Raw genomic sequence first — 14325 nt, forward strand, 5'->3', positions numbered from 1 at the left:
CACAGAGCATAGGGAATATTTAAAGTGGGATGTGAGTGGAAAGAAAAAGGTTGAGAACCACTGCCAAGGGAAGCCAAGATGTGCCTTTAATACAAAGAATAGGTTCCTCTACATTAAACAATTGAACAATTAAAGTGTGGAACCAATACAGAACATGGCTTCTCTGTGCTTTCCCAAGACAGGTGCAGGATGAATCTCCTTTAATCTCGCTCATTAAGCAAACCAGGGTATCATATCAGAGACTAGATAGTGAATACATTAAGGATTCTTAACAGATCTTGGGGTCCAAATCTATCGATCCCTCAAAGTTGATAGGGTGGTTCACTGGCCTTCATTAGTCAGGGAATTGAGTTTAAGAGTCGTGAAGTGATGTTGCAGCTCTTTAAATCTCTGGTTCGAACACCCTTGAAATATTCTGTCCAGTTCTGATCCCCCCCTCCCCCATTTTCAGAAGGACGTGGAAGCTATGGAGAGGGTTCAGAGAAGATTTAGTGGAATGTTGCCTGGATTGGAGAATGAGTGTTATGAGGCAAGGTTAGCAGAGGTGACTTAGAGGTCTACAAGATTATAAGAGGCATCGATAAGATGGACAGCTGGCACCTTTTTCCCTGGGTGAGGGTAGCAAACACCCGAGGACTTCCATAAAAGTTGAGAGAAGGAAAGTTTAGGGGTGACATTAGAGGTAAATATTTTACCCTAAATGCCTGGAATGCATTGTCAGGGTTTTTGGTGGAAGGCTGGTACAATAGAGGGATTTAAAAGACTCTTAGATGGGCACATGGATGGAAGAAAAAAAGGTCTGAGGTAGGGAAGGTTTGATTTATTGAGTAGCTCAGCACCACATCGTAGGGCGAAGGGCCTGCACTGTGCTGCATTGTTTTATGTTCTTAGCCCTATCTTAATGCTGACTTATCAGGGCCTGTGTAGTATAGCTTGGATGTAAACCCTGCGATTTGTGGTTGTAATGGCAGCGAAACTGCTGACAATCTGTCATTCCACTGTGAAACCGACACCAGGCAGGTGTGGTTTCATCTGGAAATCCGTACATCGCCAATTCAGCATTTCCACTGAGCAGCCTTTAACAGAATTGAGCTGATATCACCTTCACGTATTTACAAACTGCACCACCCCCCCCCCACCCCCGTTGCAGAGATCTCCCTGCGCTACTCCACCAAACGCCCCAGTGTCAGACTGAAGGGGACTCAGAAGAGACTGCAGATGCTGGAATCTGGAGCTAAAAGCAGTCCTGCTGGAGGAGCCCAGCAAGTCAGGCAACTGCAGTGGGAGTGAAAACAATGGTCAATATTTTGGGCTGGAACACTTCTTGAGGACCAATGAAAGGTTCGAATCTGAGACACAGACCATCCTGGATGTTGGTGAAAGATTCTGACCACTCACCCTATCAGTGCCCTCTCATGATTTTAAATTAAATTTAAATTTCGACATACAGCACAGTAACAGGCCCTCGAGCCTGTTCCACCAAATTTCACCCAAATGACATACAATCCCCAGTACATTTTGAAAGGTGGGTGGAAACTGGAGCACCTGGAGGAAACCTACACTGACATGGGGAGAACGTGCAAACTCCTTACAGTCAGCGCCGGATTCAAATCTTGGTCACTGGTGCGGTAACAGCGTTGTGCTAACTATGTTGCCCATAAACCTGAACCAGGTCTCCCCTGAATCCAACCTCTCTCCATAATTCATACCCTCCAAACCAGGCCACATCCTGGGAAATCTCTTCTGTTCCCTTTCTAAGTCCTCCAGAACTTTCCTGTTATGGGGCAACCAGAACTGCACACAGCCCAACCAAAGTTTTATATCATTGCAACATGACGCCTTCCTTTTACACTCAATGCCCCAACCAATGAAGCCAAACATGAGGCCATATGCCCTCTTTAGCACCTGATCTACTTGTGTAGCCACTTTCAGTGACAATGGGCCCTGGACACCCAGATCTCTCTGCACATCCATGGATTCAAGAGCCCTGCCATTAACTTTATATTTTCCTTGTACATTTACCTCTCAAAGTGCACCACTTCACATTTGTCTGGATTAAACTCCATCTGCCATTTCGAGGGAGAATCATGAATATGAATGGAATGGAGGGATATCTATGGTGTACGCTCTCTCTCTCTCTCTCTCAGACACACACACTCTCTCTCTCTCTCTCTCTCTCTCTACTGTGCAAACAGCAGATATCTGTGTGTGTTTAAGGGTCTTCCTGTCTGTGTCAGTTTATATTTCAGAGGTTTTCTTAAGCTTTAAGTTTACATTTATTGTCACATGTGGCAAGGTATAGTGAAAAAGTTTGTTTTGTGTGCTACCCAGCAGGTCTGTCCATGCATCAGCAGCAGAATAAACACGGTACGGGGGAGTGGGGTATGTCTATCAACATGTATTTAGCTATTTATAACTGTGTTCCAGTCTGTGTATTTGTGTGTGTTCCCTGTGTTTGTGTCTACCTACCTGTGTTCAAATGCATAATTATGGGTGTATTATGTACTTCTGGTGTGTGTTTGAATTTCTGTAGATGTGCTGGTCTGTTTATGTTTGTGTGTGTCTGTGTGTGAGTCCATGTGCATGAGTATGTGAGTAAATGAGTATGAATGTGTGTGGGTGAGAGAGGGTGTGAGTGTATGTGTGTGTGTGTGGGTGAGTGTGAATGTGTGTGTGAGAGTGTGACTGTCTCTGAGTGTGAGTAAGTGTTTGTGTGTGTGTGAATGTGTCTGTGTGAGTGTAAGTGTCTGTGTGTGTATGTTTGAGAGGGTGTGTGTCTTTGTGAGTGTGAGTGTATATGTGTGTGAGAGAGTGTGTGTGTGTGTTTGAGTGTGTGTCGATGTGTGAGAGAGTGTGAATGTGTGGGTGAGTGTGAATATGTGTGTGAGTGTGACTGTCTCTGAATGTAAGTGTTTGTGTGTGTGTGAATGTGTGTGTGTGAGTGTGTGTCTCTGTGTGTGTGAGTGTGAATGTGTGTCAGTGTGTCTGTGTGTATGTGTGAGAGTGTAAATGTCTCTGTGTGTGTGAGAGTGTAAGTCTCTGTGTGTGTGAGTGTGAATGTGTGTGAGTGTGTCTGTGTGTATGTGTGAGAGTGTAAATGTCTGTGTGTGAGAGTGTGTCTCTGTGTGTGAGTGAGTGTGAATGTGTGTGAGAGTGAGTGTCTGTGTGAATGTGTGTGTGAGTGTGAATGTGTGTGTGACTGTGTCTGTGTGTGAGAGTGTGAATATGTGTATGTGTGTGTGTCTGTGAGAGTGTGAGTGTCTGCGTCTGTGTGTGTGAGAGAGTTTATTTTTCCCTTTTTCCTCTCTTTCCCCCTCTGTCCTTCCCCTCCTCCCCCCTCTCTCTCTCTCTCTCCCTCCCTTCCCCTCCCTCTTCCTCTGCCCCCCCCCCCACCCCCCCACCTCCATCTGTTCCACCCTCCCTCTTTAAGAATGCTGTGCCATTCCAGCGAGCGGCTGTCGGTGGAGTTGTCCGCCGTAGAGTAAATGTGTATTAATCGCAGCCACTCAGCTGTTCAAGTGAAACTTCGAGTTAAGTTGGAGCTGAGCTAAGCCTCTGGATATCCTTCAAGTCGCCATGGTAATTCCATTACCAAAATCAATGCGGAGCATCTCAATGGCATCGCAGCGGCTGGGACCTACACCCACTTTCTCTGCTCCCCACCCCTACGCTGCTGCCACTGCCAGGGATTCTCCCTCCAGCCGGCGGCACTGAGTGCATGATGCGGGAGGCTCTCGGCCCGTCGCCCGCTGCTCGCCGCTGACCCGCTTCGCCCCGACCCCCCGGAGTCCGCTCGCCTGACCATGGAGTTAATAGCAGTGGCGGTGGTGATTGTCTTGTTCATCGGAGTTCTCAAGCAGTTTGGCATCCTGGAGCCCATGTCCATGGAAGGTACTTGCGATGGGAGTTCGGAGCCGGGTTGGCGTGTGAATCCGCTCGGGGTTTACTCCGTGTGGTCCTGAGATCCCGGAGCAGGGCAGCGGATGTCTTGGCGTCTCTCTCCTCTCCTCCCTTCTCTCTCTCTCCTCCCTCTCTCCCCTTCCTCTCTCTCCCTTTCCTCTCTCCCTCTCTCCCCTTCTCTCTCCTCTCCCCCACTCTCCCTCCTCTCCACCAGGAGCGGGCCTGAGCTGGGGTGGGGATATCGCAACCACTAGTAGAGAGGGGGGGGGGGGGACTCCTTACTGGGGGGATTCCCTCTCCGCTATCCCAGGCCCTGCAGCGCACAGCGGCATTGAGCGGTCGGCTGTTCAACCAGTATAGCCACAGTGGGCCGAATGGTTGCAAGCATCCACGGCAGAGAGCGTCTGTGGGCAAGTTTGAATGGATGGCGCCGGGAGAAAGCACGGTTTGCAGGCAGGGCCGGAGTGGGAAGCCGCAGACAGGCGTGGGGACGAGACGGTGCCCCCACCGCCCCGGGGAGACGGCGGCTGGAGCTGCAGCCCAGAACCCGCACGGGGGTTTCTACCCTGGGGGAATCTCCCCTCCCCCTCTCGGAGAAGGGAAATCCATCCAAGCCGCGTTTTGGAGCGGGTGGTCCCGACATGGGGATGAGGTGGGGCCGTGCTGCGCAAATCCCATCTGGCTCCGCTGCCACCCACGGCTCCAGGGCTGAGAGGAGAGGAGAGGGGATGGGGTGGAGGAAGAGGGAAGAGAGGGGCCTGAAGTGGGGATCTGGGGTGGGAGAGAGAGGCCAGGGGGTGGTGGGAGAGAGGGACTGGGAGGGAGGGGGAGAGAGTTGGGACTAGGGGGTAGAGGGATCATGGGGGGGGGGGGTAGAGAAGGTCCAGGGGGTGGTTTGGGGAGAGGGGCTGCGCAGGGGGGATTGGAATGGGGAGAGAGGATTAGGGTTGTGGGGGGGGGGGCTATGGGATGGAGAGAGAGGAGCCAGGGATTAGGAGAGAGGACCTGAGGGGTTGAGAGGAGGGAGAGGTGGATGAGTATGGGAGAGAGGGGGCAAGGGAGAAGAAGGGTGAGAGGGTTGAGGGGTATATAGTGGTTCTCAACCTTTTTTCCCCCACTCATACCACCTTAAGTAATCCCCAACTAAGCACCGAACACCTATGGCATGGAATGCCAATAGGTGCCTTGTGGTTAGTAAGAGATTATTTAAGGTGGCATGTGAGTGGGGGAATAAAAGGTTAAGAACAACTAGTATAGAGGCAGATAGGGGATGGGGGGCAAAGGAGGTGAGGGTTGCAGAGAGTTGTGAGAGCAAGAGGTGGGTGAGAGCTGAGAGGTGTGAGGAAAGTAGCCGATGATCACCGAGAGCTCGGCGGCTCAGCTCCCAATCATGATCCAGCAACGGGCAGTTGCAGGCTGTCACTGGTGCCCCACAGAATGGGGAAGAGAGATTCTAGGGGCAGTACCAGTACTGAGAGTTCGGGCAGGCAGCTTGAACTTTGTGGGTTACCTACCCACTCCATACCCAGCCCTAACCCAAAACCCATTCTCTCCCAACTCAATCCCACCCACTACTACATGCTGATAGTCCCTCCCATGCCTGTAGCTGCCCCAACCCAGGTGTGCCCATATCCCACACCATGATAAGGCTGGAGAATGTTTCTCCAGACCTTCTCTCCGTGGTCGCTGCCATACCATCTGAGACCCAGTAGCTTCTCCTTGATGGCTCAAGAGTCCAGCATCTCCACATGTTGTATATTTCCACTTGAACTTAACCTATGTACCCTTGCCTTCCCCCATATCCTTGACCCTACCTTACTCTTAACCTGCCCTAACTTGACCTTACCCTGACCATTACCTCAACCCTACTGTACTCTAACTGACCCTACCCTTACCCTACTGCATGGTAGTTGCACCATAACTCCACACTAACCTTACCCTAACTTAAACACACAGCGCTGGATCTGGGGGTGAGGGGAGGGGTAATAGTGGAAGGGCTGCATGTTAGATAGATGGCTGTGGAGGGCAAGTTGGGGTCATGGAGGGCTGGGGAGGAGGAGGGGGAAATTAGGCAGAGGTGGTAGGTATATAGTGGAGGAGGGGGTAGGCTATGTGGTGGGGGCAGAATATCGCAGGGGAGATATCAATCAGTGCACTCAATATCCCCCTGCTAAGAAATGGCCAGATTGAAGGGAAATCCCTTAAGATTAACATCACAATTCACTGTGCAGAGGAGGGGAGGTCTTCCTGACCCTTCAGGCAGTACGTAACCTGCAACCAACATTGTTAATATGGTTGCTGTTTGAGGAACTTGTGAGCAGGTGGCAAGGGGAATTTCAGAACGTGCTTCATTGTAGGCGCCGCGATGTGCCAAGTTCAAGTCTATTGTTGCATGTACAGCCTGCTCTCCAGCAAGTCGACCCATACACCAGTGCAGCAAACAATACACAGCACAGAAGCAGTGGCATCACTAGGGGTGGTGTTTCCCGGTGTGGTAACTAATGGTGTCACCCCTCCCCCCTCCCATGGACCTCCTCCCGTACCAGTCCATACAGAACCCTTAGTAATGTTTTATTGTACTAATGTTACTTGTAAATCGCAAATACTAATGACCGCAATAATATTGTAGCTAAAACACCAGAAAATTTGACAAAACATCGTCTATAAAAACACTAGCAGCGACGAAAACAACAGCACGTGCAGACAAAACCATGTGATTCAAAGCATCATTGCAATTGGGTAATAAGGACAGCTCTGACCAGAGGGCATTAGAAGGTTCAAAAAGTAAATTAGCATCGAGTTTTAGCCTTTTAGGTGTATTGATACATGTTCGCTGGGCTTACGAAAAATGTTTTTGTTGTTATAACTAACGACAGGGATATTTTTATAAAAAGTAATAAATTTCCACTGAAGCACTGCACCAAAATGTTATAGACAGTCATTTTGGTGTCACCCCCTCTGTTGGTGTCACCCATTGCAGTCCGCGCACACCCCTGCACCCACTCAGTGATGCCTGTGCACAGAGGGCAGAGTTCCAGATCTGGCTCGATTTACTGTTGTGAGGTTCGTTGAGGAGTGTGTCCCCCCCTGTGATTGACCAATGATCCCCAAGGCAGGGGTGAAGGTGGATCCGACAAAGCTCTGGTGGAAGGATCTTCAAGCCTCCTTCTAGCATTATCGGAGACGGAGAGAGGTTTCGGGCGGGCATTCCAGATGTGAGGGCTTCAACTCAGGGATACGAGGGCCATAGATTCCCCAGGGCAAGAGCAGCAAACATCAGAGGAGATCTGTACAAGGTGAGGGGAGGAAGATTAGGGGAGACATGGGGGTGGGGGTAGGTTTATTACATGGAGAGTAGCGTTTAAATTTAGAGAAGATGAGATGCTCAATTTCTGATTTGAATTTAAATTTTCCTCCCCTCCTCTGCACAGTGAATTGTGATGTTAATCTTAAAGGATTTCCCTTCAATCTGGCCATTTCTTAGCAGGGGGATATTAAGTGCACTGATTGATATCTCCCCTGCGATATTCCGCCCCCACCACATAGCCTACCCCCTCCTCCACCATATACTTACCCCCTCCTCCATCATATACTTACCCCCTCCTCCACCATATACTTACCCCCTCCTCCACCATATACTTACCCCCTCCTCCACCATATACTTACCCCCTCCTCCACCATATACTTACCCCCTCCTCCACCATATACTTACCCCCTCCTCCACCATATACTTACCCCCTCCTCCACCATATACTTAACCCCTCCTCCACCATATACTTACCCCCTCCTCCACCATATACTTACCCCCTCCTCCACCATATACTTACCCCCTCCTCCACCATATACTTACCCCCTCTGCCTAATTTCCCTCTCCTCCTCCCCAGCCCTTTTTACGGATTATTTTCAGAATCTCTGATTTGATATGAATGCAGGTGTGTTGATTAATAAGGAATTCTTTTCTCCTCTCCTTGCCAAATAGCTTCGTTTTTGGTAGCGGGTTTAGATCTTTTTATATTAAAATATTGCAGTAATATAATTTGTTTAATTGAGAATGCGGGGTATCTTGGATGAACTGGTATGATCTAAGTATAATGCACTATTTTTTTACTTTTAATATGTACTCTGTATTTTTCAATGCGGAGCTACAATTTCTATTTCAATAAAAATATTGAAAACGAGAGTAGTGGGCAGGGGCGCAGTGCTAAATTTTTAGGTCCTAGAGCTCAACAAAAATGGCAACAAGGAGGTGCCCAAGAGGTGCCGGGAATGGCTCCAAGAGGTGCCCAGAGTGGAGCTCTGGCAGCATTGTGGCCCTGGTGGTGGGTGCCTGGAATGCATTGCCAGGGGTGGTTGTGGAGCCTGGTACAATAGGGGCACTTGAAAGACTCTTAGGCATGTAGAGGTTAGAAAAAAATAGTTGTGAGGTAGCGACGGTTTAGTTTGTTGGGTAGATAAATAAAGGTCAGCCCGACATTGTGGGCCGAAGGGGCTGTCCTGTCCTGGTCCATCAAGGTCAGAATCACAGGAGCACAGATATCTGAAAGGCTTGTAGGGGAAGAAGAGGATTATTAGTTTACATTAATTACCAGAGATATCAGATCAGATATTGTTTATTGTCATGTAATAAAACAGAAATGTAATATCACACAAAATTGCCTTTAGCCTGCCGTAAGACAGTTAGAGATTCACCTTTAATGTGGCCCGGCTCCCCTTAGAGAAAGAGAAGCAGAAGGAGTTCCCTTCCCTTCCCCACTAGCGTTACCTAGTATCCGCGGCTTCACCTCCAGCATTCCCACAGCTACACACAAGATTCCTGTTCAGTTCATACCGTCAGCCACCCCAAGGCCAGATCCAAACCTCTGACACGATGAGTAGTTTTCAGTATTCCTGCCCTTGCGCATTCCTCCCTCTCAATTTTAGCTACTGTGTCCCAATAGCACAACAATGATTCAACCTGATGCTTTCGTCCCCATTGTTCCTTCTTGAATAATACCTCATCCATGGGGCATTAACCTGTGCTAATCTTTCCTTGGGTTGCTGATCCATTGACGAAGGATCATCGCTGACGGCCCTTACTTCATTTACCCTGTTTTTGGTTTGGCTCAGGAATTCCCGAGGCTTTGATTCTAGATTTATTGTCGGAGTACATACGTAACATCAAATACAACCCTGAGGTGAGGCAGAATTACCACTTACTGGAGGTGCACAAAAAAACTGTACTCAACACACGTAAACAAATAAAGAAATGTAAACAAACTGACTGTGCAATACAGAGAGAAAAAATTCAATAAAGTCCTTAAATGAGTCTTTGTTGTTGAGGAGTCTGATGGTGGAAGGGTAGCAGCAGTTCCTGAATCTTGTAGCACCTGTACCTCTTTCCTGATGGCGGCAGTGAGAACAGAGTGTGTGCTGGGTGGTGTGGGTCCTGGGTGGTGTGTGTGCTCTCCGATGGCAGCGTCCCCTGTAGATGTTCTCAATGGTGGGGAGGGTTTTGCCTGTGATGTCCTGGGCTGTGTTCGCTGCATCTTGCAGGGCTTTGCAGACCATGATGCAACCGTTCAGCACACTTTCCACCACACCTCTGCAGACGTTTGCCAGTGTTCCCTCTGCAAACTCCTGAGGAAGGAGAGGCGTGCTGTTCAAGGAGAGACCATTCCCTCTGCCCTAAGCTGTTGTGCAAAGCATTTTCCTGGTCCTCCTAGCATTTCCATCCCTGCATGGACAGCTACAATTTGCCACTGTTTTAGGGGAAATATGTCCTTTTCGATCAAGGATCACTGAATATTATGTAGGTGAGATCATGCTGGTTGGAAAAAGCTCAGAGATTGCCATGAATTAGAATGTCCCAGTTTGGAGAGTCTTAATTAGGAGGATCTTCTTGTGACCATCCACTGAAGTTCGAGGAGGCATTCGAAGAAGTCTAATAGGGAGGCATTAGGATAACCGCGGAGGAGGGTTCAAAGACACGTGTGCTTATATCACATGACGCAAGTGCTATGGGGGGGGGGGGGTGAGCAATGTCTCCCTTGCCTGCAATATGCCCACTGACGTATCCCATATCTTTCCAAGAAATGATACTAGGACTGGCAATCGGAAGGTGATGTTACCACAAAATAGGCGCCTCAATTGGCTTCAACATCAATATGATAGAAAGAGGGCAGAGAAGATTTATTAGGATGTTGCCCGGACTTCAGCAACTGAGTTACAGGGAAAGGTTAAGCAGTTTGGAACTTTATTCCCTGGAGCATAGAAGAAGGAGGGGAGATTTAATAGAGGTGTTTAAAATGATGAGGGGGACAGACAGAGTAAATGCAGATAGGCTTTCTCCACTGAGGGGAGGTGAGATACAAACCAGAGGACGGACATGGGTTAAGGATGAAAGGGGAAACGTTTAGGGGGAACTTCTTCACACAGCAAGCAGGCAGCTGAGGTGGTGAATGCAGGCTCACTTTTAACATTTCAGAAGAATTTGGACAGGTACATGGATGTGAGGGGTATGGAAGGCCATGGACTGGGTGCAGAGCCCTCTGGAAGTATTCTGAGATACTGATTGTGGCAGGGAAGCGTGGGCTGATTCTACAAGCTTGCTCCTTGGGGAAGGAATGCTCTAGACTGGCCATCCTCGTCCTTTTTTTGGCTATGCCCCCCCCCCCCACCACCACCCCGGGCCGAGGACTCTGCTCAAAGTTCTTCCCTGTGAAGCTGTAATTTTAGTTGGTTTCTTCTGTGTTTCTCTCCCACTGACCACATAAAAACACTAATGTCACACGAGGTGAAAAGAAAATGAGGCTTTGCTTTAAATGTAAAAACACAACGCTGGAGAAACTCAGCAGGTCAGACAATGTCCTTTACCTTTGGCTTCGCTTCACGGATGAAGATTTATGGAGGGGTAAATGTTCACGTCAGCAGCAGGCTCGTTTGTGGCTGACAAGTCCGATGCGGGACAGGCAGACACGGTTGCAGGGGAAAATTGGTTGGTTGGGGTTGGGTGTTGGGTTTTTCCTCCTTTGTCTTTTGTCAGTGAGGTAGGCTCTGCGGTCTTCCTTTATAGAACAAAGATAAAGATACAGAACCGACGATTCGGGCTTGAGCCCTTCACCAATGTATGGGCAAAATGTAGGCAGGCGTCCAGTCAAAGTGGTGGGGGATGAAGGGCAGAGGCACAGTCCCATAGGTAATAAAGGAGGGAAGACGCATTTCAACCACGGTGTTGGCAGATTTTTGTGATTTATTTCTGTGGCCTGCCGACATTCTTTTCATGCCTTGATGAAGGTCTCAAGCCTGAAACATCAGTTATGTATCTTTATCTTTGACCGGCTGAGTTTCTCCAGCCCTTGTGGTTTTACTTCAGCCACGGTATCTGCAGACTTTTGATTTTAAAAAAGAAGCAAAATGTGCTGTGGCCTCTGGTGTTGGGGGGGTGGGGGTGGAGGGGAGGGGGAATCTCTGTTCTAAAGATCGACATGGTGAGCCGTAGTGTTTTCTTTGCATCTGCGGGATGTGTTGCCACTGGTGGAACCAGCAGTTATTGTCGTACCTACCTGCCCAAGTTGGTGGTGAGCTCACATCTTGAACCTACCGGTGAAGGTACTGGTGGAATGGTTCCCAGTTATGATGGTGTCCAGGTGGAAGGGGGATCCCATGTGCCAGCTACCCTTGAACCTTCTGGGTGGGTTTGTCAATGCTGTTGGCATATCCTGGGTGTGATGCCCCAGCAGATGGTACACATGGCAGCCAATGTGCCAGGGGTGAATGTTTAGGGAGGCAGCAAGTTGCCGTGTGTGGTATTGAGCTTCTTAAGTGGTGATTAAGCTGTAACCCATCCAGTGGAGAGGTCACGCTCTCTCACGAGGAGACAGGGCAGAGAGGAAGGTGTTTGCCACGTTTGTGACATCATGTTACCGCTGTACAAGATCACAAGCTATAGGAGCAGAATTAGGCCAATTGGCCCATCGAGTCTGCTCTGGCAATCATTCTATCATGGGCTGATCCATCCTCCCACTCCCTGGCTTTCTCCCTGTAATTTTTGATGGCCTGACTAATGAAATACCTGTCAATCTCTGCCTTAAATGCACCCAATGACCTCACTTCCATAACCGCCTGGGACAACAAGTTCCACAGGCTCATGACCCTCTGACTAAAGAAATTTTTCCTCATCTCTGTTTTAAATTGATGTCCTGAAGTTATCCCCTCTTGTCCTTGACTTCCCTACCATGGAAAACATCCTTGGCACATCTGTCCAGACCTCTCAGCACTCGAAATGCCTTTATGAAGTCCCCCCCTCATCCTCCTGTACTCCGACCAGTAAAGTCCAAGAGCCGACAAAATGTTCATCATATGCTAACCGTTTCATTCCTGGTATCATTCTAGTAAATCTTCTCTGCACCCTCTCCAATGTCTCTTCTCAAAAATAGCACTCAAAATTGTCTAAGTGACGTCTCACCAGTGTCCTATAGAGTCTCAACATTACATTCCTGCTGTTGTATGCTATTCCAGGGGTGGAGAACCTACAGCCCGTGGACCGAATCCAAATTTACGTGGCCCGAAACCCAATGGAAAAGTACCATGTGCACCTGGCCCGCCGGCTATTCCTCTAGAAATGAACGGCAGCATTCGCCCTTCTTTCTCATTGGCTCAGCCTGGAGGATAACCTTTAGGGTATCCTGCACGAGGATTCCCAAGCCCCTTTGCACCTCCGAATTCAACAAAAGTATATGACTATACAGTTTCCAACATTTTTGTATTTCATCTGCCAACCCTTCGCCTGTTCTCCTAACCTATCCAAGTTTTCTCTGCAAGACATGGGTATGGAGTGTGTGCAGTTCTGGTTGCCCAGTTAGAGCAAGGAGCCATTAAGATGGGAAGGATGCCCCAGAACTAGGGGAGTTTGATTATAAAGAAGAGGCTGGGTGGATTCAGAATTTTTTCCCTGGAGCATAGGAGGTTGAGTGGTGACACATAACGGTACTCAAATTCATCAGGGCGTGGATAAGATGAATAGTCAACCGTGGGGATAGCCCGGTTGGCGTAGTAGCAGTCAGCGCAATGCTGTTACAGCACCAGCTCTCGTGACCGGGGTTCGAATCCGCCATTGTCTGGAAAGAGTTTGTACGTCCACGCCGTGTCTCCATAGGTGCCCCTCCGGATGCTCTGGTTTCCTCCCACCATTCAAAACGTACTGAGGGTTGTAGGTCAATTGGGTGAAATTGGACGGCATGGGCTTGTGGGCCATGTCTAAATTTTCTAATAAATTAAAAGAAAATTCAAAATCTATTCCCCAAGGGTAGAGAGTCTAAAACTAGAGGGCAAAGGTTTAAGGTGAGAGGGGAAACAGTTAAAAGAGACCCGAGGGCCAATGTTTTGACACTGAGGGCAGTGGCTCGATGGAAGTGGCTGCCTGAGGAAGTGGTGGAGGCAAACACAATTAGACCATTTAAAAGACATTTGGACTGGTACACAGATAGGGAGTGTTTCAAGGGAAATGGAGGAAAATGGGACTCTCACTAAAAGACAACTTCGTTTCATGAATGTTGGGCTGATGGGCCAATCTCTGTGCATAAAACTCCATGATTCCTGTCATGCCTTGTAGATGAAGGTGTGTCAGGGGGTGTCACTCCCCACAGGATCCCCAGCCTCTGACCTGTTTTGCAGCTATAACATTCATGTAGCTGGTCCTGTTGAGTGTCTGCTTGTTTGAATGGTCTTCTTGGACAAAGGAAGCATCAGTTGAGGAATGAAACATGAAAGTCTGCAGATGCTGTGATTGTAGTAAAAATACACAGTAAATCAGTGGTTCTCACCGTTTTCTTTCCACTCACATCTCATTTTAAGTAATCCCTACGCCATCGGTGCTCTGTGATTAGTAAGGGATTGCTTAAAGTGGGATGTGAGTGGGAAGAGAAGTTTGAAAATCACTCTTTTAATTGTTTCTAATTGACTCATTATGTGCATGGTTTCATAACTCCAAAGGAAATGGACCAATGACCATTTTTCTCCAGCAAAATATTTCAGTGACAGTTGGGTCTAGAACAGTGATTCTCAACTTCCCTTTTCACTCACATCCCACCTTGAGCGATTGCTAATCACAGAGCACCGATGCCATTGGGATTACTTAAAGCTGGGATGTGAGTGGAAGAAAAAGACAGAACCACTGCAAATACCAGAGGAACTCAGCTGGTCTCGCAGCGTCCATGGAGGTAAAGATATATCACCGACATTTTGGTACTGTCTTCAAGGTGTGAGTAAAAGCAGGCAGGTGTCTGAATTAAAAGCAATGTCAGGGAGAGGAGTACAAAAGGTGTTAATTGGATATGGAGAGGAGGCCAGGTGGGAATTATTTGGGAGATAGATATGCTATTAAAGATTCAAAAATGAACTTTTGACAGACGTGGGGCCCATTTACCATAATCTAAAGAGTTGTCCAAA

General features: G+C 48.4%; 1 protein-coding gene across 1 annotated transcript in view; it reads left to right on the forward strand.

The window, feature by feature from the left end:
- The first annotated feature begins 3533 nt into the window (after positions 1 to 3533).
- Positions 3534 to 14325, forward strand: part of LOC138752420 (calsenilin-like) — a 79799-nt gene continuing 69007 nt past the window's right edge. Inside the window, exon 1 of the mRNA XM_069915278.1 lies at positions 3534 to 3891. Within this exon, the coding sequence (XP_069771379.1) occupies positions 3804 to 3891 (88 nt within the window). The 5' untranslated portion in view covers positions 3534 to 3803. The remainder of the gene's footprint in view (positions 3892 to 14325) is intronic.

Source organism: Narcine bancroftii, chromosome 2, assembly GCF_036971445.1.
Source record: "Narcine bancroftii isolate sNarBan1 chromosome 2, sNarBan1.hap1, whole genome shotgun sequence".
Classification (NCBI taxonomy): domain Eukaryota; kingdom Metazoa; phylum Chordata; class Chondrichthyes; order Torpediniformes; family Narcinidae; genus Narcine; species Narcine bancroftii.